Source organism: Rhineura floridana, chromosome 1, assembly GCF_030035675.1.
Source record: "Rhineura floridana isolate rRhiFlo1 chromosome 1, rRhiFlo1.hap2, whole genome shotgun sequence".
In the NCBI taxonomy this organism is placed as follows: domain Eukaryota; kingdom Metazoa; phylum Chordata; class Lepidosauria; order Squamata; family Rhineuridae; genus Rhineura; species Rhineura floridana.
In genome coordinates, this window is record NC_084480.1 from 110,162,864 (window position 1) to 110,190,673 (window position 27,810).

The 27,810-nt window shown below is 42.6% G+C and overlaps 1 protein-coding gene across 6 annotated transcripts in view; it reads left to right on the forward strand.

Moving 5' to 3' along the window:
* Positions 1-27,810, forward strand: part of JAK2 (Janus kinase 2) — a 144,918-nt gene that overhangs the window by 87,104 nt on the left and 30,004 nt on the right. For all 6 annotated transcript variants that reach the window (XM_061629324.1, XM_061629326.1, XM_061629331.1 and 3 more), the window contains 5 exons: positions 3,359-3,470; positions 12,284-12,470; positions 13,640-13,767; positions 15,923-16,057; positions 17,425-17,512. In XM_061629324.1, coding sequence (XP_061485308.1) covers positions 3,359-3,470; positions 12,284-12,470; positions 13,640-13,767; positions 15,923-16,057; positions 17,425-17,512 — 650 coding nt within the window. The remainder of the gene's footprint in view (positions 1-3,358; positions 3,471-12,283; positions 12,471-13,639; positions 13,768-15,922; positions 16,058-17,424; positions 17,513-27,810) is intronic.

Sequence of the window (27,810 nt, forward strand, 5' to 3'; positions counted from 1 at the left end):
TAATAGCCCTCTGACAACTTTAAAAAGCTCTGCCAGACGGCAGATAGAAAATTTAATAGTGGCAACAAAATATTGTTTTTTTGCTGCCCGTACTGCCCCTAAATACATCTTGGTATAGGCACTTACCAGCGCATAATTGCATCCATCAGGAGTTCGTCTCCATCTGCACTCAAGCCGTCTCCTATTCTGTTTCATTGCTCTCAGCTCTGAAGTATACCATGGAGCTGTATGAGCTCTACGTAGGAGAGGGCGCACAGGAGCGATCATGTCAACTGCCCGGGTCATTTCAGCATTCCACAGTTCGACCAGGGTTTCGACAGGAGCGCCAGTCCTATCAGCCGGAAAACTCCCCAGAGCCTTTTGAAAAACCATCCGGATTCATTAGTCTCCGGGGGTGGACCATCTTAATGGGTCCTCCACCCTCGCAGAGGGGAAAAGCCGCTGTAAGTCTAAACCTCAACAAGCGGTGATCTGTCCATGACAAAGGGGCTGATGTAAGACTCCCTACGTAGGTAGCGGCTGAAGATTACTACTGGGCACTTTGTTCCAAACAAATCGCGCTGCCTCTCTCATCCTAAGCCAGGAAGGAGAGGAAACAGACTGCAGTTTCTCTCCTTTCCACTTGGGGTTGGGGGAAAGGGTGCTTTGAGCATAAGCTGTTGGCTTATCCACCTCTTTGTAGGAGAGACAGGAAAGAAGAATTTCTCAAGTGGTAGCTGAACTGGTCTCCCTTCTCATAATTCTTGTAGGGCAGGACAGCATAGGCACACTTGACACATGTTAATTCACATTCTCTGCTTGAGATGAAGGATTTCCTAATGGGTTAATCCATACTGCTTCCCAGGAGAGGCAAGTTCTGAGGTAGATCCCCTTCTGCTGAATCCTCCATAGTTTTTGTTGCTTGCCTTGCACAGATCAGAACTCTCTTCTTCTCTCTACAGCTTTATTAACTCTACCACTACTCCAGCTTTTTGAAACTTGACTCTCATCCTCTGTTCAGTTTTTTTTAATCCTTCTTTATTCTTCTTTGGCAAAACCAAAACAAAATTCCAAAAGAAAAACCCTTCCACTGCATGCATGTCAGTACTCCTACAATTCCTACATCTAGACATGGAGTTGAAGTTGAACATTTATAGCAGACAAGTCTTGGATTCTGTTCTCTCTAGAGAGAAATCCAAGTCCTGAAGAGCTCACCCCCACCTCTAGTGATTCATCAGAGGGGCATCACTCCTCAGTTCCCCCCCCCAAAAGAACTCGGAGCCCTCTCAGTGGAAAGACACCTCTTCAGCATTGACAAAGATGCTCTGTGTATGGACCTGACATTTAAACCAAAGGTGTACTTATTCCAAACACCTAAGGAGTTGATTCAAAGCACCTTTTACCCAAGCCCTCCTATCCTTCAGGGGGGGCTTGATACAAAGTAAACATGCAGAAAGACGTACTGTATGGTCCTACCTACCGGGGTTCCTACTGGGAGGATGGGTGGGATATAAATTAAATAAAGAAAATAATAAACACCTGTATCTTTCTCACACCAATCTATCAGGCAAATCCACTCCCTTTCTGGAACCATTACCTCCTGCATCCTTAGGCAAAAAGGCCCCTAGCACTATTAGTGCCACCTGGCTCAAGGCATGCATCCACTTAGCACATGACACACAACATCTCCCTAAGCCTCATCAGGTCACAGTACATCCCACCAGACCCTCTGCCACATCAGCAGCCTTCTCCACAAATGTTCCCCTCTTGAGATTTACAGGGTGACTGCCTAGAAGTTTCCACCCACCTTTACCAGGCACTATAGTAGGGGGGTGGCTAACCATTTTTTGGCTTAGTGTAATAGTGGGTGTAGCCAACGTGTTAAAGTGGATGTGGTGAGAACAGCAGTTCTCAAGGCTGCTTTCCAAAAGACTATTCTACACTATTCTCATTTTTTAAAAATAATTCATTATCCAATATTAAATCAAGTAAAAACATGTATTAAAAATATTTTAAACATGATGAATTGGGGGGAGGGACCATAAAACCTCAGTTTAAAAAAATGACAAATTTTGGGGAGCCGTGAGGTCACAAAAACGTTTTGCTTTTATAGCAGGGAACATTCCATAAGTTTTTTTTTAATGGCAAATTTTGACTAGTCTTGTAGGGAACAGACACAAACCTCTTGCAGAGCTGGATATAACCTGTAGACCATGAGTTAGCCTGCAAAATAGATTCAACACCTTTCTTCAGTTCCCTGCCTTGTGGGCTGGGACCCTGGCATTACAGTATCAACCCTGCACATGTAGTAAACTAGTACATATCCTATGAGTAAATGGATGCCTCCTTCACTCCAAGCAGTGAGAGAAAATTGGGTGCATATTGTGAAAGTACACTCTTGCTTGGGATGAATGACTTATATTGACAGTGTTCTTTCCTGCATACATTCAGTCACAGGGAAACAGGCAACACTTACATGTCAGCTGTTTTGAATCCTTGAATCCTTCTTTTGTGCCAGGCTTCATGCAGAGCAGGCCAAAATGCAAACTGCCTTGGCTTTGGTCACTGGACTCCAAACCACATTTCTCCTCTCTTGCATGATGCCATCTCGCCTTCCTTAAATCTTTCTCCCTTAGTTGGCCATGGATGGAAACAGGGGAGAAGTCAGAAGGAAGGGGATAGACCTAAGAATTTGGTCACATATTTCTCCTGGGCGGAAGTACAGATTAACCTGTTAGTCAATGGATGCTTCATTCACCCCAAGCAAGAAAGTGCTTTCAAATAAGTACCCAAATGTCCTGTTTTTGGAGATACCAAAGGGCAATTTATCCATCCAAGTTTGGCATTGACTACACTCATAGATTCTTGCTGGGCGAGGTAGATACGCTTACAGTTAACATCCCTAATTTCTTGTTAAATTTCTCATGTTTGAACTGCTGCCATACTGGATTCAGCAATCTGTTAATAGTGCTAGGGAGTTGAACATCTTCTGTTCTGCCAGGCTTTGAATCGGAGGGCTGTGAAAACCTTCCAGCTAGTGAAATAAGAATTTGACTGTCTCCGCCAAGAGGGATTGCTTCCCCAAAATGAACACTGCTCTCTGGCTTCTCATGAGAAGAGGAGTTTGTGATAAATCAAAATGTTGCCTTTTCTTTAAATGAGGATCAGATGGATGAGGCATTTCTTTGTAAAGCACAGGAGGTGCCCAAATGTTGTAACCTGTAAGCAGTTGTAAGACATGGTCACAATATTTTTTGATCTTGAAAAACTTTTTGTTGGGGATAAAAATCTGGTAATCCCAGGTGTAGTCTATCTTAAAGCTTGTTAGCTTTTAAAAGGTCACTTTTAATGTTTGTTTTTTCTTATTTTTCAAAAACAGCATGGACTTTGCAATCAATAAGCTGAAGAAAGCTGGCAATCAGACTGGTTATTATATTCTTCGTTGCAGTCCAAAGGAGTTCAATAAATACTTTCTTACCTTTGCAGTGCAGGTTAGTATGAGGATCATTATTCAGTTGCTTGGCTGCAAAGAAAAAAGAGGAGATTCAGAATTCAGATATTGGTGTATCCGTGAAACCACTGTGTTTTTGAATCTTTTGAAAAAACCTCAGTCATCTCTAGTTCTTAGTAATCTTTGTGTTTTGTGAACAGCATACATGTTTGTCAGTCTGGAAAGAAATGGGAAAGGTGAAGAAATGTAATCTTCCCTTTTTTATCAGTAATGTGTTAATTCAGGTGCCAGGTAATGGTAATTTAACTGTCAGACTTCAGTCATATTTTCTATTTGTGACTTACACTAATATTCATAAATATTTATTTTTATCTGCACAATTTATAAGTAACAAAGTATAATTTATGCTAGAATTAATTTGGGATTGATGCTACTTTCATACGTATGGTATATCATACCGCCTATTGCCTGTGGGTGCCATGGAACCCTCAAAGACCTTCAGTGGTACCCCCAGCAGATAGCCCAGAATTTTAACTTTAATTTTTTTTTAAGTTAGCCTCTGGTCCTCCGAGAAATGAAGTTATGGAGCAAATGTGCAGGTACCCTTCTAAGTGATTTATGTGAAATGAGCCAGTCTAGCTGTTTCCGCCTTATTGGAGTTGTTAGCCAGTGAGTGAAGTCAGAGCTGTGGTTGATAAGTGAATTGTTTGGATACCAGACAGTAGGAATCCGAAGAGTCCTAAAGAGCTGCTGTTTCATCCTCTCTTTTAGTGCACTTCTCCTGTTTCTGTTTTTTTCCTAGTCCTTGGAATCACCATGGTTTCTCCTTCCTTTTACCCTAGCAAACAGGATGTGTCTTTCCTGTGCTGGGTTCGCCTGAGATCAGGTAGAACCTTGACATTATTTTCTGCAAATACTACTCCACAATAAGTGTGGGTGAATGTTAAAGAATCCCCCTTCCCAAAAGGCAAATGTGCACTCCAGCACTCTCTCAAAATTTGAAATGGGCCCTGTGGTTCAAAAAGGTTGGAGACCTTTGTCAAACAAAGGCTTCAGATGTACTCCTACAAGCTTTTAAAAATATTTTAATTTAATTGCTTATACCTGTACAGCTGATTTAACAATAACTAGTAATGAACATATTCAGAATATTATTCCAAATTACTTCTTGAAAGGTGATCATCTTCAGTTGTTAAAAATGTACAGATTTTCACAAGTATTTGAAATTGTTGCCCGGGCCTTGGGCTTTCAGGTTTAAGAGAATACTAAGGAATCAATATGACAGACTCAGGCTTACTAACAAGGAGAGTTTATTGAGTAATAACAAGCATGCATACCCAATGGATCAGACTGCAAGGTCCCCGCATAGAACGTTGACCAGTCTGAACACTGAACTGCGCAACAAGTATGACTTATATAGCAAAATCTTTGGCAAGGCACAATGGTGACAAATACATGATTAGTTGCTATATCAGATCATTGCTTCTTGACAGGATACATGATTAATTATTCTGTATAAGGCTAGGCATCAAAGCAATTCTATGGATAATAGATTATGGCTACCATCTTCGAAGCATCATAGCATTTGATCTGAAGCATCATAGTACTTGATTGGTTATACTTTCAAAGTAAAAGACATTGCGCTAATTAAGACTACTAGCAAACAGATAATCTTGACCTCTTAAAACTACTCTACTTGGCAACCTTAGCTCATTAGGCCTCTTAGATAAGGCTTAGAGCTGCTCTTTTTGGCAATGCATCAAATGGTCACACACACACACACACACACCACTACAGCTAACTTGTTAATATCTCAGATAAGCACCAGGTGAACTACGGGCTGAGTTACACATTAACCGTTTCTTGACCTATCTCGTCAAGCTGCCAAGGGAGCACTAAAATGCTTAGTTTATTGCAGGTATTAAAGCCTAAGAAGGAAGCAATACAAGCTTCCATTTATAAATCTCCATTCCTAAGGCGGCTATATAATTGCCTTACAATAATTATATAATTGCCCATGGCCTACAGAAATGTGTTTGACAAATCATTTAATCATTTGAATGGGAGATTCTTAATGTCCCTCCTGCTCCAACATTTAACCTCCTGGTTTTGCCTTCTGTTCTAGTCATTTTTACCTTGCTGATGTTCCTAAACAATGTTATTAGGAACTGAGACCATTCAAGAGCTGAACTTGCTATATCAAAACAAAACATTATGCAGCACAGTTCATTTTCTTTACAAGCTACTTAGCACTTTGCTACACGGTTTAACTTCTTTCCAAAATAACTAATTTGCTGAGGAGCTGAGTGGTGTGAGTGCTTTAACATAGTAAGCTTAGCTATAGATTCACTAATAGGCAAAAAAAACCCTTTTGGTTTAAGAACTTACCTATAGCCAACAGATATTTCTATCAAACTTTAAAAAGCAGGGAAATTGGGCAGCTATAGTGAATGTACCAGGGGAGCAGGAGACCTGACCTCCTCTTTGAGATATTGTACTGCCCTACAAATTTGTCAAAATGCAAACACAATTTGGGTTGATCTTTCACAGTCCAATCCACTTGCTGTGTAGCTTGGAAGAATTTAGTAACATTGCCTCTGAGCATATGGTGAATGGTGGCAATACCTGCCATCTCCAAAGATGAAGAATTATATTTTTGTATGTTCGTTGGTGTTCTTACTTTGCTTCTTTACTTGGTTCGCCCAAGATGCATGTTTTCAGCCTGCTGTGCTTAAACCACTCAAACCACTTAAGGATGGATGGGCATGGTCAATTAAAAACATAGAGCACACCTAGAATTTTGCGAGAATATATTTCAATCCAATTGTTTTATCTTGTGCAAACTGAGACACTCCTCATATCCTCCTCATGTGCAGAATAGTCAGTGCCATTATTCCACAGTTGTTTTTGGAGTTTTTTTAGTGTTGCAAAGTGTTGCTGTACTTCACATATTCACAGAAACAGAAGCAAAAGAAAACTAATTACTATAGGAAATTTCACTAAAATTGCAAAATAAATCAAAGGCAGGTCTGATCATTTGCATATGTATTGAGTTCAGTGGGATTTACTCCTGTGCAATCATAGGATAGGTAAAACTGACCATGAGGGGAGGGGGGGAGGGGAGATGAGAAGGAAGGAGGAACAGAGGGCAGCAGGGAGAGGGGGAAGAGGGGATTGGAAGGGGAGGGGGATGGGCTGGATGGAACAACTATTAGATGGATCCACAGTTGGCTCCAGAATCGTACTCAAAGAGTGCTTATCAATGGTTCCTTCTCAAACTGGGCAGAAGAAACAAGTGGGGTACCACAGGGCTCGGTCCTGGACCCAGTGCTCTTTAACATTTTTATTAACGGATGAGGAGGTACAAAGCATGCTTATGAAATTTGTAGATGATACAAAATTGGGGGGCATAGCTAATACCGTGGAAGACAGAAAGAAAATTCAAAGGGATCTTGATAGGCTGGAGCATTGGGCTGAAAACAACAGAATGAAATTCAACAGGGATAAATGCAAAGTTCTACGCTTAGGAAAAAGAAACCAAATGCACAGTTATAAGATGGGGGGATACTTGGCTCAGCCATACGACATGTGAGAAGGATCTTGGAATTGTCATTGATCACAAGCTGAATATGAGCCAACAGTGTGATGTGGCTGCAAAAAAGGCAAATGGTATATTAGGCTGCATTAACAGAAGTATAGTTTCCAAATCGCTTGAAGTACTAGTTCCCCTCTATTCAGCACTGGTTAGGCCTCATCTTGAATACTGCGTCCAGTTCTGGTCTCCCCACTTCAAGAAGAATTCAGACAAACTGTAACAGGTTCAGAGGAGGGCAACAAAGATGATCAGGGGAGTGGAAACAAAGTCCTATGAGGAGGGACTGAAAGAACTGGGCATGTTTAGCCTGGAGAAGAGAAGACTGAGGGGAGATATGATAGCACTCTTCAAGTACATGAAAGGTTGTCACATAGAGGAGGGCTGGGATCTCTTCTCAATCATCCCAGAGTGCATGACACGGAATAATGGGCTCAAGTTGCAGGAAGCCAGATTTCGACTGGACATCAGGAAAAAATTTCTAACTGTTAGAGCCATACGACAGTGGAATCAATTACCTAGAGAGGTAGTGGGCTCTCCGACACGAGGCATTCAAGAAGCAGCTGGACAGCCATCTGTCAGGAATGCTTTGATTTGGATTCCTGCATTGAGCAGGGGGTTGGACTCGATGGCCTTGTAGGCCCCTTCCAACTCTACTATTCTATGAGAGGGAGGAGGGTATTGGAAGGGGCAAGAGGAAGGGGATAGGAGGAGGAGAGGTCAGGTTTGATCATTTGCATGCTTTTTGAGTTCAGTGGGATTTACTCTTTTGCAAGCACATTTAGGATAGGTGAAACTGACCTGGGGGAGGACAGGGAAGGGAGGAGATTGGGTGTAGTTAGTGAAGGGTGCTGAGAGGAGATGCTCTGTTCCCCTCACAGAGTTTCAATCAGAGTGGTTGACTGTTAAACCACTCTGGCCACTGGAGCTCTGTCAGGGGAATACGAGTCTTCTCTCAGCACCCTTCAGAAACTACACTTCCCAGGATTCTTTGGGGGAAGCCATGACTGTCTAAAGTGAAATCAAGGTCTGGTGTGGGTGTGGCCCCCTCCTCAGGCAAGCCAGCTGTGAGCCTGGCTTTTAGAACACTGACATTTGGTTCTTACTAAGCACGCCTGGGTTTATCGTTGACTCCAATGGTAAATTTCTTAAATTAATAAAAAATCAGCCAGGTATTTTTTAAACTTTTAAACTGCAGAAGATGAAGGTCAGAGTATAGGGCAAGGTCAGTAATAGGATTACAGGTACTCTGTGAACATGGCTGATTTCTAATTAATTTCCACAAATTATGAGAACTCTGACAGAAAAGAGTCCAACGGGTCTGGGTTATTTTCCCTCTTTTTAGACTTTGAACTCTCGATTCTCTCAGACTGTTTTGTGTGTCGCCATGAAAATTTTTTTTTTTTACAATAATTTTTATTCAAATTTTCATAAAACATACAAAACAAAATCATAAAACATTCAAAGACAAAAAACAAAACAAAACAAAAATGATTAAGCAAAAAAATAAAATATTGACTTCCCATTTGTCACAGATCAAATCAGTTATAGGTCTACAATATATAACAATCCTGTCTCTTAAATTATATTATAAAATCACTTTCCTCCAGTAGTTATCTTAATTAATCATCAAATCTCATAAACATTACTTTATTCTTTCCACAAAAAGTCAAAGAGAGGTTTCAATTCTTTAAGAAATATATCTATCAATTTTTCTCCAAATAAACATTTCGATTAATCCATCTCATCAAAATCTGTTAGGTCCAATAATTTCAATAGCCATTATTCCATTATCCCTATTAATTTCATCTTCCATCTTCAATAGTCCTGTTAAGTCCAGTAATTTCAGTGTCCAATCTTCCATTATCAGTATTCCATAATAATCTTGCTGTCATAGCCATAGTCATATAATAAGAGTCTGATGGGAATTTCCTCTATCCCAAATATTTTCTTGCCATCCATTCTGAATAAGTTGCTGAAGTACTGTTGTAAAGTCATATCTCTGTTCTTCTTTTTTACAAAATGCACTGGCTCATCTCTTGAGAGTTTTTCCATTGTCACATGGCTGCAGTTAATTCCATAGATTTTCACTATATCAAACTCCATCATGTCATTCCAGTCCAGAAGATTATCCAAGCCATTGATAACTTTATCTCTAATATCTTCATTAATTTCTTCAGAGATAACGTTAAATTCCAAACAGTAGATTTTATTTCTAATATCCATAAACTCCAGATCTTTTTCCAATTCCACATTTGTTCCAATCTCCAGGGCTTGTATCTTCCCTTTATTTTTTCTTTTCTCATCTCTGATCTCATTCTCCTCTCTCACAGGATCCCCTATTTCTTTAAGCTCCTGCGTCATTTTGCTCAGTTCAATTTTCAGCTCCTTACTGCCCTGTCGCAGGGTTTGTTTCGTTATCTCAATCTCATCCATTATTTTCTGAAACATAATTACTTCCAGATTCTCAGCCACTTTCTTGATTGCCATTTTTAAAACCACGAAAACAAAGCAAAACAGAAGTAAAGAAGAACCACTTCTTATTTCAGCAACAATTGGGTTAATATTCCAGGCTTGATGACATCACAGTATAAACAGAGCAGCCTGCCTTATCTCTCTATGTTCAAGAATACAAAACAAATTTGGTTCCCAGCATCAAAACAGTTAGTGGCGTCGTGAAGAAGCAGATTCGTCGAAATAAAATAGACCAAAAAGAGAATAGTCCCAGACAATATAACATTCCTCGGAATAGAAATCCCTCTTCTGTTTATATCTTTAGAATGCACTTCCAGGACAGCTTTTTGCAACAGAAACAGAGATAAGCTGTTAATTTCGTGAATAACAGAGAAGAGTTATAGCTCACCCAGGAGTACTTCAAAGCCGATCAATCTGACAAATCTCCTTTTGCTGCAACAATTTAAACCAAGTAAGAAAAATAATAGAAAGAAGGGTGCTTGCCTGTTAGTCGGTTTTCTCTTTGAAGAAAAGATAAATGTATCGCATTAAACAGATAGAGCAAAAGTTTGGAAGTCCGTCCGGCATTGTTGGCTGGACCTTTTCTCATAAATTAATGAAATCCAGTCCTCCCAACAAAAACAGGCTTTTGAGGTTGATCTCTACGTTTCTCCCTGCCCGGGAGAAATTTCATCAGTCAAAAAAAAATGTTCTGACTGATTTATATCTGAATAAGCTTCTTTTGAGGCAGGAGCCCGTCTCAAAAGCAGGCACAAGCGAAGTCACCCTTCCCGGAAGTCCGTGTCGCCATGAAAATTTAGAGGGTTGTTAAGCACGTGTTTCTGAGTTCAGGACTATATGTTTTGTAAGGTTGTGTTTTGAACTGAGCTTATGGGAAGCATCAGAATGGCATGGGGGTTATTTTCAATTTAACATTGTGAATTGCGAAAAATCCATGCTGGCTGTAGTATACAGCCACTCTTGTGGCTGTATAGTTAAAGCAAAACTCTTACAGAAAACCCTGGCAAGTTAGGGAAATAATACATTGCTAAATATGAATCATAAAATAACTTGTGTTTCAGATTTTGTAAATGGGTTAGAATGGCTAATCCAGAATTTACATATGAAGTTAGGATAGCAAAGCTTTAAAATACATTTTTCAGCCTTAAAAATGTGTGAAGCATTTAAGGTGTTTGATTTTAGGCCTGCCTTAAGAGACTGTTTAACACTTAAATTTGTCATTATTACTTTTGAGTCCTTATCACTGTTTCACTGAAGAGAATTTCAAATGCAATTGTTATTCCTACCACGATTTTTTTACTGTATTGTCAGGTCTTTCTAGTTGAGAGATTGGTTCAGTGATGTTACTGACTGAGCCAAGAGGTGAAAAGCATGTTCACTGTCAGAACTAGAGATTCATTAGCCTTCCACATGACTAGAAGCTTCCTAGATATTGAACACTGACAATGATGTAGGCACATACCTGAATATCAATTATCATGGATTAGATACTGTAACATCCTTTACTGTAGCGTATTGAATTTAAAAGTCTTGGAATTCAAATGTCTTGGAGGGCCACATTCCCCACCCAGCAGATATGCAGGGGGTCATGCCCACCGTTTTTTCATCAAATATTTCACCTTCATTCCACTCCAGACCATCAGTTTCAACTTAGACATTACAGTGGGAGTCAGGAAATAGAATAGAAATAGGCAAAATATCTATTCTTAAACATTTTTAGCACAAACATGATAAAGAGCAAGTTTGTCAGACTGAATTAGAGAAGCCATAGCCTTATCAGACTCTTTAGGACCTAAAGAGTCTGATAAGGTTGTGGGTTTCATACCCTCACTTTTACCACTGCTGTAACTTTAGCAGGCTGGTTAAAGCATAGTTAAAGAACAGATTTTCTTCTTGCCATTAAAACATGCAGTTGTGTGTGATGATAGAATATAGATCGGGGGTTCCCAAACAGTGGTCCACCAGCTTCATTCCAGTGGTCTGCCGCATGCCCATATTAAATATTCATATTGATTTTAATTGTATTGTTATTGCTTCTTTTATTACTTTTATTAAAATGTTGTACAATGAAATACAATGAAAGAAGCAATTAAAATACATTTAAAATCATAAAGCATCTAGCACACTATATTAAAATTGCTACAACAGGAAAAAATCATTAAGTGGTCCACCAAGACCATTAGCAAATTTCAAGTGGTCCATGGGAAAACAAGTTTGAGAACCACTGATACACACTCACTGTTCTGCTGGTTCCAGTGTGTCTCCACTTCTGTCTTCTGAAAACAGGCACACTAAAACTACCCCTTTTTACTGTAAAACCTGGTGGGAGCAGCTTGAGTGCATTTTTTAAAATTCAGTTTAAGAGATTTCTCATCTGACTGACAAATCAACCTGTTTTCCCCTCCAGGTGTGGCTAATGGAAATGCTTTGCTGTTGGCAACTAGTGTGTTCACAGCCCTAGTTACAGGTGGAGCCTGCAACAAGATGTGCTTCTGTTAAGGGGAACAGCCAGCGATGTTCTTTTCCATGTTAATCTGATTCCCTCCCCAACATTGTACTCAGCATTCTGTGACTACTGGTCATGCTCATTAAAGTTTTTTTTAAAAAATATAGTTCTATGAATTTGGGGGGTTTCCTTGAGCCTACCATGCTGATATCCCCCCTTTTGCATGAGTGGTGCGGTTTTGTCTGTCTACATAAGTATATGATTCCTGATTTAAATTTAACATTACGAACAAAAGAGTTATTTTAAAATAACATGTTTCTCTCCCTTTCTTCATCTGCAGCGAGATAGCATCACTGACTATAAGCATTGCTTGATAACAAAAAACGAGAATGGGGAGTACAATCTCACTGGAACTAGAAGAAGTTTTACAAGCCTCATGGATCTGTTGAATTGTTATCGGACGGAAACTGTCCGGTCAGATAGTATAATTTTTCACTTTACCAGATGTTGTCCTCCAAAGCCAAAAGGTAAATAAATGATTTATAACTTCTTAAGTGGTGATGTTGCTGTTTCAGTTTTAGACCTTGCTTTTCTGTAATAAAACACCTCCAAAGTGACTTACAGAAACATGAGAAAATGAGAAAAATACAAAACTATATACAATTAAAACAATAAAGTAGCAGATTTGGAGTCAAACCTTTTAAAAGCTGATTTAATATTGTGGCTTGATTAATTTATTATATCTATATGGACTACATAGAGCATTCAGTATGTTGTATATACATTTCTGCATCATATACAATATAGAATCCATGTAATAAAATAACAGACATACTCAAGCTTTTAAAACATGTGGCATGAGTGGTACAAGCAGCAGGGATTTGTGGTGGGAAACAGTCAGAAGCTATGTTGTATTTTGCAGTCAGAAATGGAGTTGCAATCTTGCTAGAACTATATAAAAAGAGGGATGACAACAGTCTCCTGAGCTATCTAAAGCATATCAACTAGGCCACACATCCAAGGAAGCTTTGGACTTGTGTCTCTTCATTAGTAGCTCCCCACTAATACCATCACCCAAATTGCTGCATGGCAAGTGCTTTTGAAATTCAGGGCGCAGGATGTGATATAGAATAGATATAACTTGCATATATATGCAGAGTTTCCTTCAGTGTTAAACTATTCTCATTCTGCCCTGAGAGATTCTAATATTACTGGTGTTCTGTTAGATAGAAAGTAAACATCTGTTACATTTTTATCCTATCCTTTCTCCTTCAAGGAGCTAAGGTAACATGCTTGGCTTCTCCCCTCCCCCTATTTATTCCCACAACAACCCTGTGAACCAGGTTAGACTGAAAGGTAGCATGACTCACTTAAGGTTATCTGAAAAACTTCATGGCTGGCTGGGGAATACTGATTCCCCCCCAATATTACGAAACTTCGGTGTTGAAAAGTGTGAAACAAAATAATGCTTTGCCAATAGTTTAGGTACATGCATGTATACGAGTTCGTACATGCAACCTGATCTTACTTATTTGCATATGACGTGAACGATCCATTGCCGCTAGACCCCTTATATTGTGCAATGTCAGCACCACCCCCAAATCTTTCACAGTGGAGACAGTTTACATGTTTAGCTGGAAGTCAGCAAGTGAAGTATGTCCACATGTAAACCAACACTGTTGGCTTCTTCTCACAGATAAGTCCAACCTGCTTGTCTTCAGGAGCAATGTAGTCTCTGATGTCCCAACATCTCCCACCTTGCAGAGACACAATAATGTCAACCAGATGGTCTTTCACAAAATCCGGAATGAGGACCTGATCTTTGTAAGTTCATTAGACTTATGCTCTTGTTCATGTAACACTCTGATCCGCAGTGCAGTTCTTTGAATTAAATCCTATTAATTTAAAGGCACTGGAGTTGTTTCTCAGTGGTGTGTGTTACTGGAAATTGTCAAGAATAGTTAACTTTGGTCAAGCTGAAATGGGTCAACCAGAGAGAATTCTGGGAGCCTGTGATTCCCTGGGACACCCTGCTGGGGGAGATCCATGGCTCAGTGTCAGACAGACAATTTGCAATCTTGCAAGAAGATGCAGCTGAACCTTAGCTGTTAATCCCTTATCAGCTTCCTGAGAACAAACGTCAGGAAGAGGGGGTGTTGTAGATCAGTACCCCTGGGTAATGCTGTCTAGCCCCCTTATCTTCAAAGGCTTCAAAGGAGTGGATCACGCCAGGGGCAGAATATGGCTATTTGCCTCCTTCCTCCCTGTGGACCGTTAAACTCCATAAAAATGAAGGGTATTCAGTTGTTGTTCCCTAATTCCATCTACTCGACTCGCCTGAAGTTTTACAGGGAAAAGCCGTTTGGGGACCAGGCTATTCTACTGTGAGTATAGGATCTTAGCTTAGCAAAGTCTTGGTTATTTTCTTTTGTCTATATTGAACCTCTCACCTTTGTTATGCCAATGTATCTCTTGTAGCCCAGCTGAGGGTGATTAGCTTTAAGGAAACAATTGTATATACCTTTCTTTTCTTTTAAATAAACTACTCTTTTATAGATGGTGTGCATTGACTTGAAACTAATGATTCTAAATCTAGACCTTGATCACTGAGCGCTACTGATTGCTGTTGATTAATGTGGGTTAATACCCTTAGAACTCATGTAGCTCTCTGAGATCCCTCTCTCAGAGAAAGAAACTAGAAAGAGGGGTGGTGGCAGAACTACCGGGAGTTTAGGTCTGAAAGGGAGAAGGATTTGCCTGAGAAGCAGAGACCCAAAGGAGTTGGGACTGTTCTCAGAAGCAAGGAACCCTCCCCTTGTGGCGCTGAGGACAAGGGACCCCAGGGGGACAATTCTTTGACAGAAATAATTTGCATGTTAGAGAAAATTGTTCTTACAGAAAACTGGATATTATGATAAGTGCACCTGGAACATAAGAGTGCAAGTGTTCACTCCATTATACATTCTCTAACCATCAGCATGTGGTTTTTTTCTCTCTGGTTTCATAATTTTAAGATAAATGTGGGAGTTTAAACTGAATGATATCTTCATCATCATTTGTGCGCTTTTCTTTTCCTTTCAGCCTTTCTACCTTCAGTATTTAAACCAATAAACCAATTTGATTTGTGTCTTTTAACTTTATATTGTACCCTGATGGTGAAGTGACTCAAAGAACAGTGTATGCATCAGCCAGGAAGGAGAGAGCCAGCCGGCATATATGAGAGAGACATTTGGGCTGCAGCTTGATTCTAGGCCTCTTTCTTTCTTTCTTTCTTTCTTTCTTTCTTTCTTTCTTTCTTTCTTTCTTTCTTTCTTTCTTTCTTTCTTTCTTTCTTTCTTTCTTTCTTTCTTTCTTTCTTTCTTTCTTTCATCTATATATCACATTTCCTCCAAGGAGCTCATGGTTTCTGTCTCTCCATTTCATCCTCACAACAATCCTGTGAGGTAGGTTAGGCTGAGAGACAATGATTGGCCCAAGGTCACCCAGTGAACTTCATGGCTGAGTGGGGCTCCAAATCCTGATCTCCTAGGTTATAGGCCAAAACTCTAACCACTACAAAAAACACTGGTTCTCCTTCATTTTCCTCTGAGTTCACTGGAGATTACTGCCTGTGTAACTTTGCATAGGGTTACCTGGTGCTCTTCCCAGGACACAGAATGAGAAGCTTGTGAAGTGCACTGCCTCTACAACACCCATCCTAATAAATCCATTCAGCCCTCAGAGATGTCATTTGTGTGCTCCAGTGGCATCCCTCAAGATGTCTGCTTGTAGAGCAAATGATGGGTTGCTTCTTATGCCCATGGCTGAGACATGGGGTAGGGGGGAAGGGACAGTCAGTTATTAGGCTAAACTATTTTGCACTGTAATTGCTTTCTTTCCGCTGATACAGTTCCTGTACTAGATTTAAAAACTCTTATATATGTTTTTGTTTTAAATTAACATGAATACATTTTATAAAATTCTATTTGTTATTTTTTAGAATGAAAGCCTTGGGCAGGGCACCTTCACTAAAATTTTCAAAGGTGTGAGGAAAGAAGTAGGAGACTATGGTAAGCTGTATCAGACTGAAGTCCTGCTGAAGGTGCTGGATAAAGTGCACAGGAATTACTCTGAGGTTTGTATTTGGTTTGGAGTACTCCTTGGGTGATGATCTAAATAATTTATATGCAGGTCTGGTATAGCAGAACCTAAGTACGGAGTTCAGCACATTGTCATTTTAAGATTACAAGTTTCTAGCTCTTAAGGCTGCAAAGAAAAGCTTGAAAGTTTATAGAGCAAGCAAAAGGAAAGCATCACATCAACAAGGGAAACGCTGCAAAGCGAAATGTACCAACAAAAATCCAATTGCAGACATATGTAACACTTTTTTTCCTTGATGAAGGAACATTTCCTCAACACATTGGGATTTTTAAACTCTAATAATTAAATTAGGTATGTCTAGAATTGGATTTTCATCATTGCATTGGACTTGCACCTTTTGGCTCTACTGTGTTTTCCCTTGTTGAAAGTATATGGCTAAGGTCTGAGGAATTCTCAGTCTCTATAGAGGGACAGTAAGATTTCTTATGGCTAGATGTTAGTTTCTGTCTCCTTCCCATGAGTGGTGTAAGTCAAATAATGTATATAAAATATGAAAGTCTGTCACAAAATTCAGTTATACTTGGTTAAGAATTTGGTTCAGCCTGTTTTTTTAAAAAAGTAATACACAACCCCCATCCTAATTACATTTAATCTTTGCAACATATCCACAATTTCTGTTCCTACACTATTAACTACAGGCTGCACCCACACATCTCCTTCCAGTCAAGTTTGTATCAAAGCAATGCTGTTTGCTGTTAACTAGTGGTCATTTTAGTTTTGCAAATAGAGATAGAGTTTCTGGAATTATAATTATTGCATGAATTCTGTGAACAGAGATTGGTTTAATAAAGGTTTATACTGATCTGGGATGATGACAGTTTCACACAATCAGATGATCATGAGATAAATGTGGAGATTGTTACGGTATTTCTGTCATGTGAAGTCAAGCCTGCTGAATCTGACTGAATTATTGATGTTTCTCCCCTCCCGGAGTTTGGTCTTTTGAAAATTACATTCTAAGGACTCAGAATTCAAGAGCAGCATGCTAGTTATTCATTTGTTGGTTGTTACCATCTTTGTGGAACTGCCATACATTTTTATGTGTATCAGAAACTATCACCATCACCACCACCTGCCAAGGGGAAGTATAAAGAATCCTTATTTGCTCACCAGGAATTTTTTTGTTGCCAGTAAATTGGTTATGATTTATTATTAAAGCAGTTACGCATTCTGACAAAAAATTATTAAAAACAGGGCTACAGAGACCAACAGTACCAAATTAATTATGCAGTGTTGTTGCAGAAGATGGGGAGATGAAGTTATGTGAAAATATAGGTGGTTTTTAATTAGATTTTATTCCAACTAGGGTTTGCTTTGCTAATTGTTCCCTTTTTCTTGCAGTCTTTCTTTGAAGCAGCAAGCATGATGAGTCAGCTTTCTTACAAGCACTTGGTATTAAATTATGGAGTTTGTGTCTATGGAGAGGAAAGTGAGTGAAGCCAGTTAATTGTTTTGTGTGAACTAATTAGAGTTCTGTTCTTACTTCCATCCATGCAAATAGCTATTTCAGAATTTATTTGCATTCTTATCAGGTACATGTTGTCTGACAAGGAACTACAGGTGTCAATATGAAACAATGAGAGATACAAACAGACTGGAATGGTGTAATAGTTTTGTACCAATCTATATTTTATTGCATATGTAGTCTATCTATACCTGTTGCATATGTAGAATAAGAATGAACATTTGAGGGCTATTTTTTTCTTAAAAAAAAAACCTTAGGTTTTACCATTATGGTTGCCAGGTCAGAAGGATCACAAACCCTGAGATTTCAGGGGTGGGCCATAGTGATGTTATGGGGGCAGGCTTAGTGATGTCATAGGTCAGGTCCTAATGATGTCATTAAGCGTGATACCTTAAGCATCAACCACAGTTGCTTGAAGCCTACAATTCAAGCAAAAACATTTATCTGATTGGAAATTAAGGTAGAAATCTTAGCTACAAGATAGACCCTTTAATCTAGCCTACTTGCTTCTCGCAAGAAGGGTCTAAGTGCCCTCAGGCCAGGCCAGTCACCAGAAGGCTTTTGTAGGAAGAAAGGAGCCTAGTGTTGTGGAGATGTTAGATAGGAGCACTCAGGAATAAAGATGGATGCCCCTAAAGGCTGCAGTTCTAAATACACTTACCAAGCCCCATAGAACTCAATAGGACTTACTTCTGTGTAGATACTGGTTTCGATTGTGCTGTTGGTAAAGCTTGACTAGGGATCCTCTGCAAAGATACCCATATCCAAGCAGGGTTGGCAACCCACTGGCTGGAATACCCTGCTCCTATTTTTTACATGGCTGCTCCAAACTTCTTTACAGATTTGCCCCTTCACTTTAGAAAGTCTGAGAAATGAGTAAGAGTAAGAAGATTCTCTGCCCTTTTCTGTCTACCTTGTGGGCTGCTATAAACTGACTTTGACAGTCAACCCAATTCCAGTGAGTAATAATTGACAGAGAGAAAACACACATGGTTTGATCTACCTTCACAGACAGCAGCTTGGGAACAACAACAATTGCAACCACACTTCCCAGTATGTGAATTCTCTTTTACCACTATTGGGCAAGAAACAAACTGTCATGCAACCAACAAGGTGCATCATCAGTGGGTTTTAGGGGGTTGAGCTGAGTGCATGAAACCACTGTTGTTGCTTCTATGGCTATAAGGGAGCGAGGTTAAAGGTAAATGAAATGCAAACAGAAAAACAAAAAACAGTGATGATTTCCTAAATGTAATACCATACCAACCACAACAAAATTCCTATGAGTAAGGCAGAAAACTCAACATCCCACAACCAGTCAGGATTCCTAATCCAAACCCAAAACTAAAAAAAATCCTGGCAGCCAATCAGCCAAGGTCACAGGAATCTCCATGAAGCACAAACTGACCCAGTTAGTGCAGAATGCTGTGGCATGATTGCTGACGTGAGTGAGACCCTATCAGCAAATAATACCTCTGCTCTGAAATCTGCACTAGTTGCTGATTTGCTGCCAGGCCCTGTTCAAGGTGTGCTTTCCATGATATGGGTGCCACATAGTACTTGTTCTACTCTTGTAAGAAATCAGGCTTTTATGTGTGGCAGCACTTACACTTTGGAACTCTCTGCCTATTGACATTAGGCAGACACCATTATACTCTTTTCAGCACCTGCTAAAAACATTTTGGTTTAGGCAAGCCTACACAGGCAGGTGAAAGCTATTGTGTTTTTTATCTGTTTTTAACTCATTGTTGGTTTTATTATTTTGAATGTTTTTAAATACCTGTCTTTAACTGTTTTTGCCAATAATTTTATTGTTTTAATTCCTTCTGTAAACTGCTTAGAGATACAGTAGGGCCCCGCTTTTCGGCGTTCCGCTAATACGGCGGTTTTCAATTACATCCATGTTCATTATGTTCTAATCCTTCCCTTCTCAAAATCTGTGCTGGGTTATCCCCAACCCCCAATATTATTTTTAAGAAGGGAGGGGGAGAACACACCTCCCTATTTTTTCCACAGGAACTGTCAGGATGTATGGTTGGAGTTCTGATGTTTCTGAGAATGAGCTAGGAGAGGGGGGCAGCTGGGCTGAGGCGTCTGAAGGGGAGGGGGAAGCTTCCCAGATAGAGGGGGGAAATCTTGAACAGACAACAGACTCGTTTCCCACGCACTCCCCCCCCCTAGGAATGTGCTGCAGTTACAGACAGAGAGGGAGGAGGAGGACCAAGGTTGTTCGGCTGCAGAGAAGGGTAGAGAGAAATCGCCTGAAGTGTTGGGCCAACCCCCCACACACACTTCCTACCATCCTTTCCAAATCAGAAGGGGAGGAGGCAGCCGCTCCCCCATCGCCCCGCACCCGAAGGCAGTTAAAAAGGCGCCAAAGAAAAGAGGAGGGAAGGGGCGTAGATGTGGGCAGTTTGAGGCGGAGTGAGAGGATCCGGGCCCAAAAGCCCCCTTGATAAGGGACGGGGAATGCTTGAAACTCTGTTCTATCAACTCTCTTCCATGCCGCGGGTTTTGGTTCATGTTAAGAGTGCATGAGGCGGAGAAGCCTATGTCTGGAAATTACTCTAATAAAAACTGATTTGCTTTCATCAAGTGATTCTGTTCTTGAGTCCCAACCCAGGCACAACAGTTTGATAGAACCAACTACTCAACCCTCCTTACTCCCGCCACTTGCACGTGACAAGATGGAAAAGGGAGCTGCTGGGGGGGTAAACCCCACTTCTGAGACGGAAGAAGTGAAGCTACTGAGGTTGAGCGTGGCAGACCTACAGTCGGACGTTCAAAGCCTGTTAGCAACTGTGAGAACCTTGAAATTGGACAACCAGAGCCTGAAATCCACAATAGATGGAATGCGGGCAGCCCCTGCAGCCGCCGTGGCCAAGATCCCAATTGGATTACCACCCAAATATGCTGGCCAGAGCGACCAGATCTCCACTTTCGTGGCCCAATGTGAGATGTACCTGGACATTAAGGATGCAGAATTCTCCAATGATGCTGCCAAAGTGGCATTTGTGATCAGTCTATTGGAAGGGGAAGCTGCCAAGTGGGTCACCCCCTATCTGATCAGAAAGGATGCCATCCTGGGCAGGTATGGAGCATTTATACAAGCCCTGACCGAAATGTTTCAGGATCCCCAAAGATCCGAGACGGTGGCTAGGCAATTGAGTGCCCTGAAGCAGGGAAAAGGAACTGTGTTGGAATACACCAATGCCTTTAAGATCTTATCCCAAGAGACTGGATACAATGACTCAGCACTGATGTTTATGTACCGAAGTGGACTGAATGCTGAGATATTGGATGAGCTGGCCAGAGTCGCACCTCCAACTGATTTGTCTGGACTAATCCAGCTGTGCCTACAAATTGATCACAGTCTGGAAGGAAGACGGTTAGAGAGAAAACAAGAGGTGCAAAAATATTCAGCCTCAGTACCCCGCAGTAAAATCCCTTCGACCCCCGGGACGTCAGGCAACGCGGGGGACGGCTCGGGAGGGGTGCGGACGAAGCTGTTGGAGGAGGAAAGAGACAGACGTCGCAGAGAACGTCTCTGCTTTATTTGTTCCAAGCCAGGCCATCTAGCCAGGGACTGTGAACTGAAAGGAGACCGAACAGGGCCGTCGGGAAACGGAAGCACCCAGTACTAGTGCAGGCCGGAGGACTGGGGGCAGCGCTGTGCAAAGGGCCTCCGTTAACCCATCCCCCCCTAAAAGGAGTTCTGGTATTACCCATTAGGATTACAACTTCCACAGGAGTGCAGTTCAACTCAACAGCGTTGATCGACAGTGGAGCCTCTACAAACTTCATCAATACTGCCCTAGTCAAACGCCATCATATCCCGTATCGGAAACTAGAAGCCCCCTTATCAGTGGAGACGATAGATGGCAGACCACTAAAGTCCGGGGGGGGGGGTCACTAGAGCCACTGAGGATTTGAAGCTAGAAATCCCGGGGCATGAAGAGTTCATTTCCTTGTGTGTGTCAGACCTGTCTAACTTTGAGGTGATTCTGGGAATGCCATGGTTGATAAAGCATGAGCCAAAAATAGCCTGGAGAGAAGCAGTCGTGTGGTTTACGTCCCAGTATTGCCACGAAAATTGTCAGCCAGAGAAAGCAATAAAAGCCCTAGCAGGAGCTGTGCAGGAGGTGAAGGAGGTGATCCTCCCTTCGAAATACCTGGACTTTGAGGATGTGTTTAGTGAAACTGAAGCTGAGACTTTACTCCCCCATCGGCCGTATGACTGCGCTATCGATTTGGTGCCAGGAGCGAGCATTCCTGCAGACAAAATCTACTCCCTCACAGAACAAGAGAGAGTAGCTCTGAAAGAATTTTTGGAAAAGAACTTGAAGCGGGGATTTATTCGTCCCTCGCAGTCGCCTGCAGGAGCCCCCCTACTCTTCGTGAAAAAGAAGGGGGGTGAATTACGACCTTGCAATGATTATCGCGCCCTCAACCAAATTACCGTCCCGAACAGCTACCCCCTGCCCCTGATTCCAGAGTTATTAGATCGACTGCGTTCTGCCACAATTTTCACAAAGTTGGATCTGAGGGGGGCATATAATTTGGTCCGAATGAAGGAGGGACATGAATGGAAGACGAGTTTCAACACCTCTTATGGTCAATTTGAGTACCTGGTCATGCCGTTCGGGTTAAGTAACAGTCCAGGAGTGTTCCAGAAGTTCATGAACGAAGTGTTTAGAGACCTCTTGGACCAGTACGTGGTTTGTTATCTGGATGACATCCTGATATTTTCAAGGAGCCAGTCAGAGCATGACCAACACGTGAGAACTGTGCTGGGAAGGCTGAGAGAGAATCACCTATATGCCAAGCTGGAAAAGTGTGGCTTCGACCTGTCTTCCCTGGACTTCCTTGGATACCGAATTTCAGCAGGGGGAGTGGAGATGGATCCCGGAAAGGTGAGCTGTGTGTTGGATTGGGGACAACCGACCACCAAGAAGACGTGCAACGTTTCTTGGGCTTCGCCAACTTCTACAGGAAATTCATCCCGGGCTTCTCCAAACTAACCGCCCCCCTCACAGACTGTTTAAGGGGAAAAGGGAAGTTTCAATGGACAGATCAGGCAACAAGAGCGTTTGAAGACCTGAAAGAGAAATTCGCCTCCGAACCTATCCTACGCTTTGCTGACCCGACCCGGCCTTTTGTCGTGGAAGCTGACGCCTCGGACCGGGCGATCGGGGGGGTCCTCTTGCAGCCTGACAGGGGTGGGAAGGAACTGCACCCATGTGCATACTACTCTCGAAAGCTCAAGGATGCTGAGAAAAACTACACTGTGTGGGAAAAGGAACTTTTAGCTATCAAAGACGCATTCGAAAACTGGAGGCAATATTTAGAGGGGGCTCAACATCAGATAGAAGTACGATCTGATCACAAGAACCTTGAGAGCCTACAGACAGCTCGGAAATTGAACCAGAGCCAGATACGCTGGTCGCAGTTTTTCGCCAGGTTTAACTTCAAAATAAAGTACCACTCCCATACAAAAAATCAGAGGGCGGATGCCCTATCCAGACAACCCCAATACAAAGACGAAAAGGCTGACACACACACCCCCAACACATCATCCCACCGGAAAAACTCACGTTAGGAGCCTGTCAGCCGTCCTGGGAAGAAGAGCTCAGCTCAAGAGGGCCCAGCAGGGGGATCCAGACATACAACATTACATCCAGGAAATGGAGCAGAGCACGGACTCAGGAGTAAGTTTCCACTGGAGGGATGGGTTGTTGTGGTTTAAAACTGCCAGATATGTGCCAAAAGGGGACTTCAGACTCAGAGTATTGCATCAATGCCATGACAATGTCACAGCTGGGCACTTCGGCATTTTTAAAACCATTCAAAATGTAGCTAAGGATTTTTGGTGGCCTCAAATGCGCAGAGATGTTGAGAACTATGTAAAATCCTGCGCCGTGTGTTTGAGGGCGAAGACAAGCACGGGAAGGCCTGCAGGGCTGTTGGAACCTCTAGCCACTCCAAAGGGGCCCTGGCAGGACCTCTCCATGGATTTTATAACCGATCTACCAAGGTCTCAAGGAATGACTGCTATTTTGGTGATCGTGGATTCATTGACTAAAATGGCCCACTTCCTCCCTTGCTCTGGGGCCTTGGACGCCAAGGAGACGGCAAAGGTGTTCATAAAAGAGATTTACAGATTGCATGGGTTGCCAGACAGCCTCGTCTTGGATCGAGGCACCCAGTTCACAGCTAAGTTTTGGAAGGCTGTTTGGAAGCAGTTGAAAACGGAGCTAAGGCTCTCCTCCTCTCACCACCCCCAGACTGATGGACAAACTGAGAAACTTAACGCAGTTTTGGAGAGATACCTGCGTTGTTACGTATCTCACCAGCAAAGACTGGATTTCCTATTTACATGTTGCAGAATTCGCCTACAATAATTCCGTGCACACCAGCACGGGGCAAACACCCTTCTTTGCTAATTATGGATTTCATCCCAAAGCTTTTCCCAGCCGCTCAGGCAGTGGGCCGGTACCCGCGGCCGAGGAGTTTCTCCAGGAATTACAGGCAGCCCAGCAAGTGTTGAAACAACAATTAGACGAAGCCAAAAGGGAATACAAAAGAGTTGCTGATCAACGTCGGTGTGAGGGGGCCCCCCTCAAGGTGGGCGATCAAGTATGGCTGTCGACCCGCTTTCTTAACATGCCGGGTAAGTGCAGAAAGTTGCAGGATAGGAGAGTGGGACCCTTCGAAATCCAGGCTCAAATAAACCCAGTGGCTTTTTGTTTAAAGTTGCAGAGACTTTTAAAATGCACCCAGTATTCCATCGTTCCTTGCTAACGAAGGCCGCCCCCCCCCCCCAGTGAGCTGAGGCCGATAGAATCTTCAGGGGCACCGATGTTGGTGGGGGGGCAAACAGAGTTTGAAGTGGAGCAGATCCTGGACTCCAGGAGAAGGAGAAACCAGCTGCAGTATCTAATTCATTGGAAGAATTATGGGCCAGCCGACAGATCCTGGGAAAAAGCAGAAGACGTTCACGCCCCCATTTTAGTGAGAGACTTTCATGAGAAATTCCTCATCGCCCCAAACCAACAGGGTGGGAGGGAGCACAGCATGGAGAAGGGGATGATGTCAGGATGTATGGTTGGAGTTCTGATGTTTCTGAGAATGAGCTAGGAGAGGGGGGCAGCTGGGCTGAGGCGTCTGAAGGGGAGGGGGAAGCTTCCCAGATAGAGGGGGAAAATCTTGAACAGACAACAGACTCATTTCCCACGCACTCCCCCCCTAGGAATGTGCTGCAGTTACAGACAGAGAGGGAGGAGAAGGACCAAGGTTGTTCGGCTGCAGAGAAGGGTAGAGAGAAATCGCCTGAAGTGTTGGGCCAACCTCCCCCCACACTTCCTACCATCCTTTCTGAATCAGAAGGGGAGGAGGCAGCCGCCCCCCCATCGCCCCGCACCCGAAGACAGTTAAAAAGGCGCCAAAGAAAAGAGGAGGGAAGGGGCGTAGATGTGGGCAGTTTGAGGCGGAGTGAGAGGATCCGGGCCCAAAAGCCCCCTTGATAAGGGACGGGGAATGCTTGAAACTCTGTTCTATCAACTCTCTTCCATGCCGCGGGTTTTGGTTCATGTTAAGAGTGCATGAGGCGGAGAAGCCTATGTCTGGAAATTACTCTAATAAAAACTGATTTGCTTTCATCAAGTGATTCTGTTCTTGAGTCCCAACCCGGGCACGACAGGAACCTTTCCTTAGATCTGAAGTCCCATACCCCGCCACTCAAGGAAAGCCTCCACGTCGACTGACCGGCTCCTGCCTCGGTGCTGTGCCATGCGTCCCTCTGGTCCGCCTCTCCCGCCCCTCAGGGTCAGGAAAGGGGGGTGCGGGCATGCGTCTGGACCGAGGGAGGGACAGCCGCCGACCAGGCGGGCCAACACAAGCAGCGGAGCAGAGGTGGGGCGGGTCCAGAAAACCGCAAATGGGGAGGACAGGGGGTGCACAGGCCCCCTCTGCGACGAGCAGCGCAACCTGCTGGCGCGCAAGAAGCAGCCGGGTTCCCCCCACGGGACCAGCGGGGCTCATGCAGCACAGCCCTCAGACTTGACCACTGCGCAGTCACAGGCAGTCACGTTCTGTTTTCTTGGCCCCAGAGCCGAGGCCCGGGTGAGCGGATGCAACTGGCCAGCATTCACGGGGCCTTCTCACCAAGGTCTCGCCACCATTCCTCGACGGACACGGGGAGGGCCCAGCCTCTGCCCATGCCCCCTCAGGCACGGAGGGAAACTTCAGAGGCTGCAGTCATCTCTTCCTTGACGCATGCCCCCTGCCGCAAGGGGCCTGGTGACGGGTGACTGGCCAAGGCTGGGGCAGGACGTTGCGCACCTGCCTCGCGTGTGGGGGTTGGATACTCGTTTCCTTCTGACCCATGGTCCGGGTACCTGGCACCCTCTGGGGCCTCGGTTCAAAGACTCAAGCAGCCTTGCATGTTCCACTTTTTGGCGATTTTCGCTTTTTGGTGGAGGTTTGGAACCTAACCTGCCATATGAGTTGGGCCTTACTGTATAAATGTTGTTAATGACATACATAAATAAATTTTGGAGTCGCTGTGGCCCTTGGGTCTCTTTCATCTTTTAGGAACAAAGAATCTACTTTATACCGACTCAGGCCATTTGATACCATCTAGCTCAGTACTGATGCTATGGACTAGCATTGGCTCTCCTGGATTCCAGGCAATAGTCTTTTCCAGAAATTGAATTTTGGACCTTTGCATGCAAAGCATATGCCCTTTTTAAAAAAGTATCTTTTAAAATTGTTCTTTTCAATTCACTAATGAATGCACAGCATACCTAGAGCAGATCCACATTATTCATTTAAAGCACATTCAACACACATTTGAAGCACATGAATCCCACTACAGAATCATAGGAAATGTAGTTTGTTAAGGGTAGTCATAACAATAACTGTGAGGGGGAAACTATACTTCCCAGAATTCTTTAGGGGAAGCCATGCATTTTAAATGCAAGTTGGATGTGCTTTAAATGTATTGTGTGGCTCTAATTAATAAACTTAGCCTGCATGTAAATCATTTTAATTAATTTTTTAAAATGGAAATTAGCTGTAATCTTTAGTGGGTGACCATGGGCAACTCACCATCTCTCAGCCTAATCTGCCTTTCAGGATGAAAACAGCAGAGGGGGCCCGTCAAAGATGTTTATTATTTACACAACCTGTAAAGATATTTGTAGTGCAATCCTGTGATTGTTTACTCAGAAGTAAGTCCCAATGTATTCAGTGGAACTTAAACAGGGAAGCGTGCACAGAACTACAGCCTCAAGTGATAAGGAACACCCACCCAATCCAAAATTGAGAATCATGTCACTTTAAGCTGTTTTGCAAGTGTTTATACTTGTTTTTATGGTTATTGGATTTTAAGGGGATTTATTTCTTGTGAGCTGCCTTGGTTTGCAATCATCAATCCTACCTCACAGGGTTTTTCGGAAGACTCTCTCTCTCTCTCTCTCTCCCCCTCTCTCTCCTCCCCCCCTCTCTCTCTCCTCCCCCCTCCCTCTCTCTCTCTCTCTCCTCCCCCCTCCCTCCCCCCCATACGTAGACCCCATATAATAGTTTATTGTCCAAGTGATGGTCATTGCAGAACTTTATCTGTGTTAATCAGTTAGTTTCCTACATAGTAAAAGCAGTGATACCTATGTAAGCCGTGCTTAATCGCTTTAAAAAATAGGATTGGAGGGGGAGAGAAAGATTTACAACACAAGCACAATCCCTTGCTATGTTCACTGAAAAGTCCCATTAATTTACAGCACAATCCTAACCATGTCTATTCACAAGTAAATCCTATTAAATTCAGTGGGGTTTACTCTGGGTATGTGGGATTAGCATTGCAGCTTTACTACTAGAAAAGCAAGTATTGGATGAAAGCTTCATATTGGGAAGTTTTTCAGAACAATGCCATCTTTAACAGCCCAGGAAAATTTAAACTTGTTTGACTCTTACAACAGAAAAAAAAGACTTTTGGTACTGCTAAAAGGTTTATACTTACTCAGTTTATGAGATTTTCAGATACAGGGAAAAACAACAAATTTCTACCTTTACAATGGAGTCTAGGTACTGGCTGGAGGCCCAGAAATCCCTTGTTAATCACAACCTTGACTTTACTTATTGGCTACAAACCTGAAAGGGCGGGGTTAGAGCAGCCAGCTAAGAGATGATTTCACGGAAGTTGTGGGGGGCGGGGTGACTGACATTTTGGTGTATATCTTGTCAACCAGACCACCTAGAAACTTAAT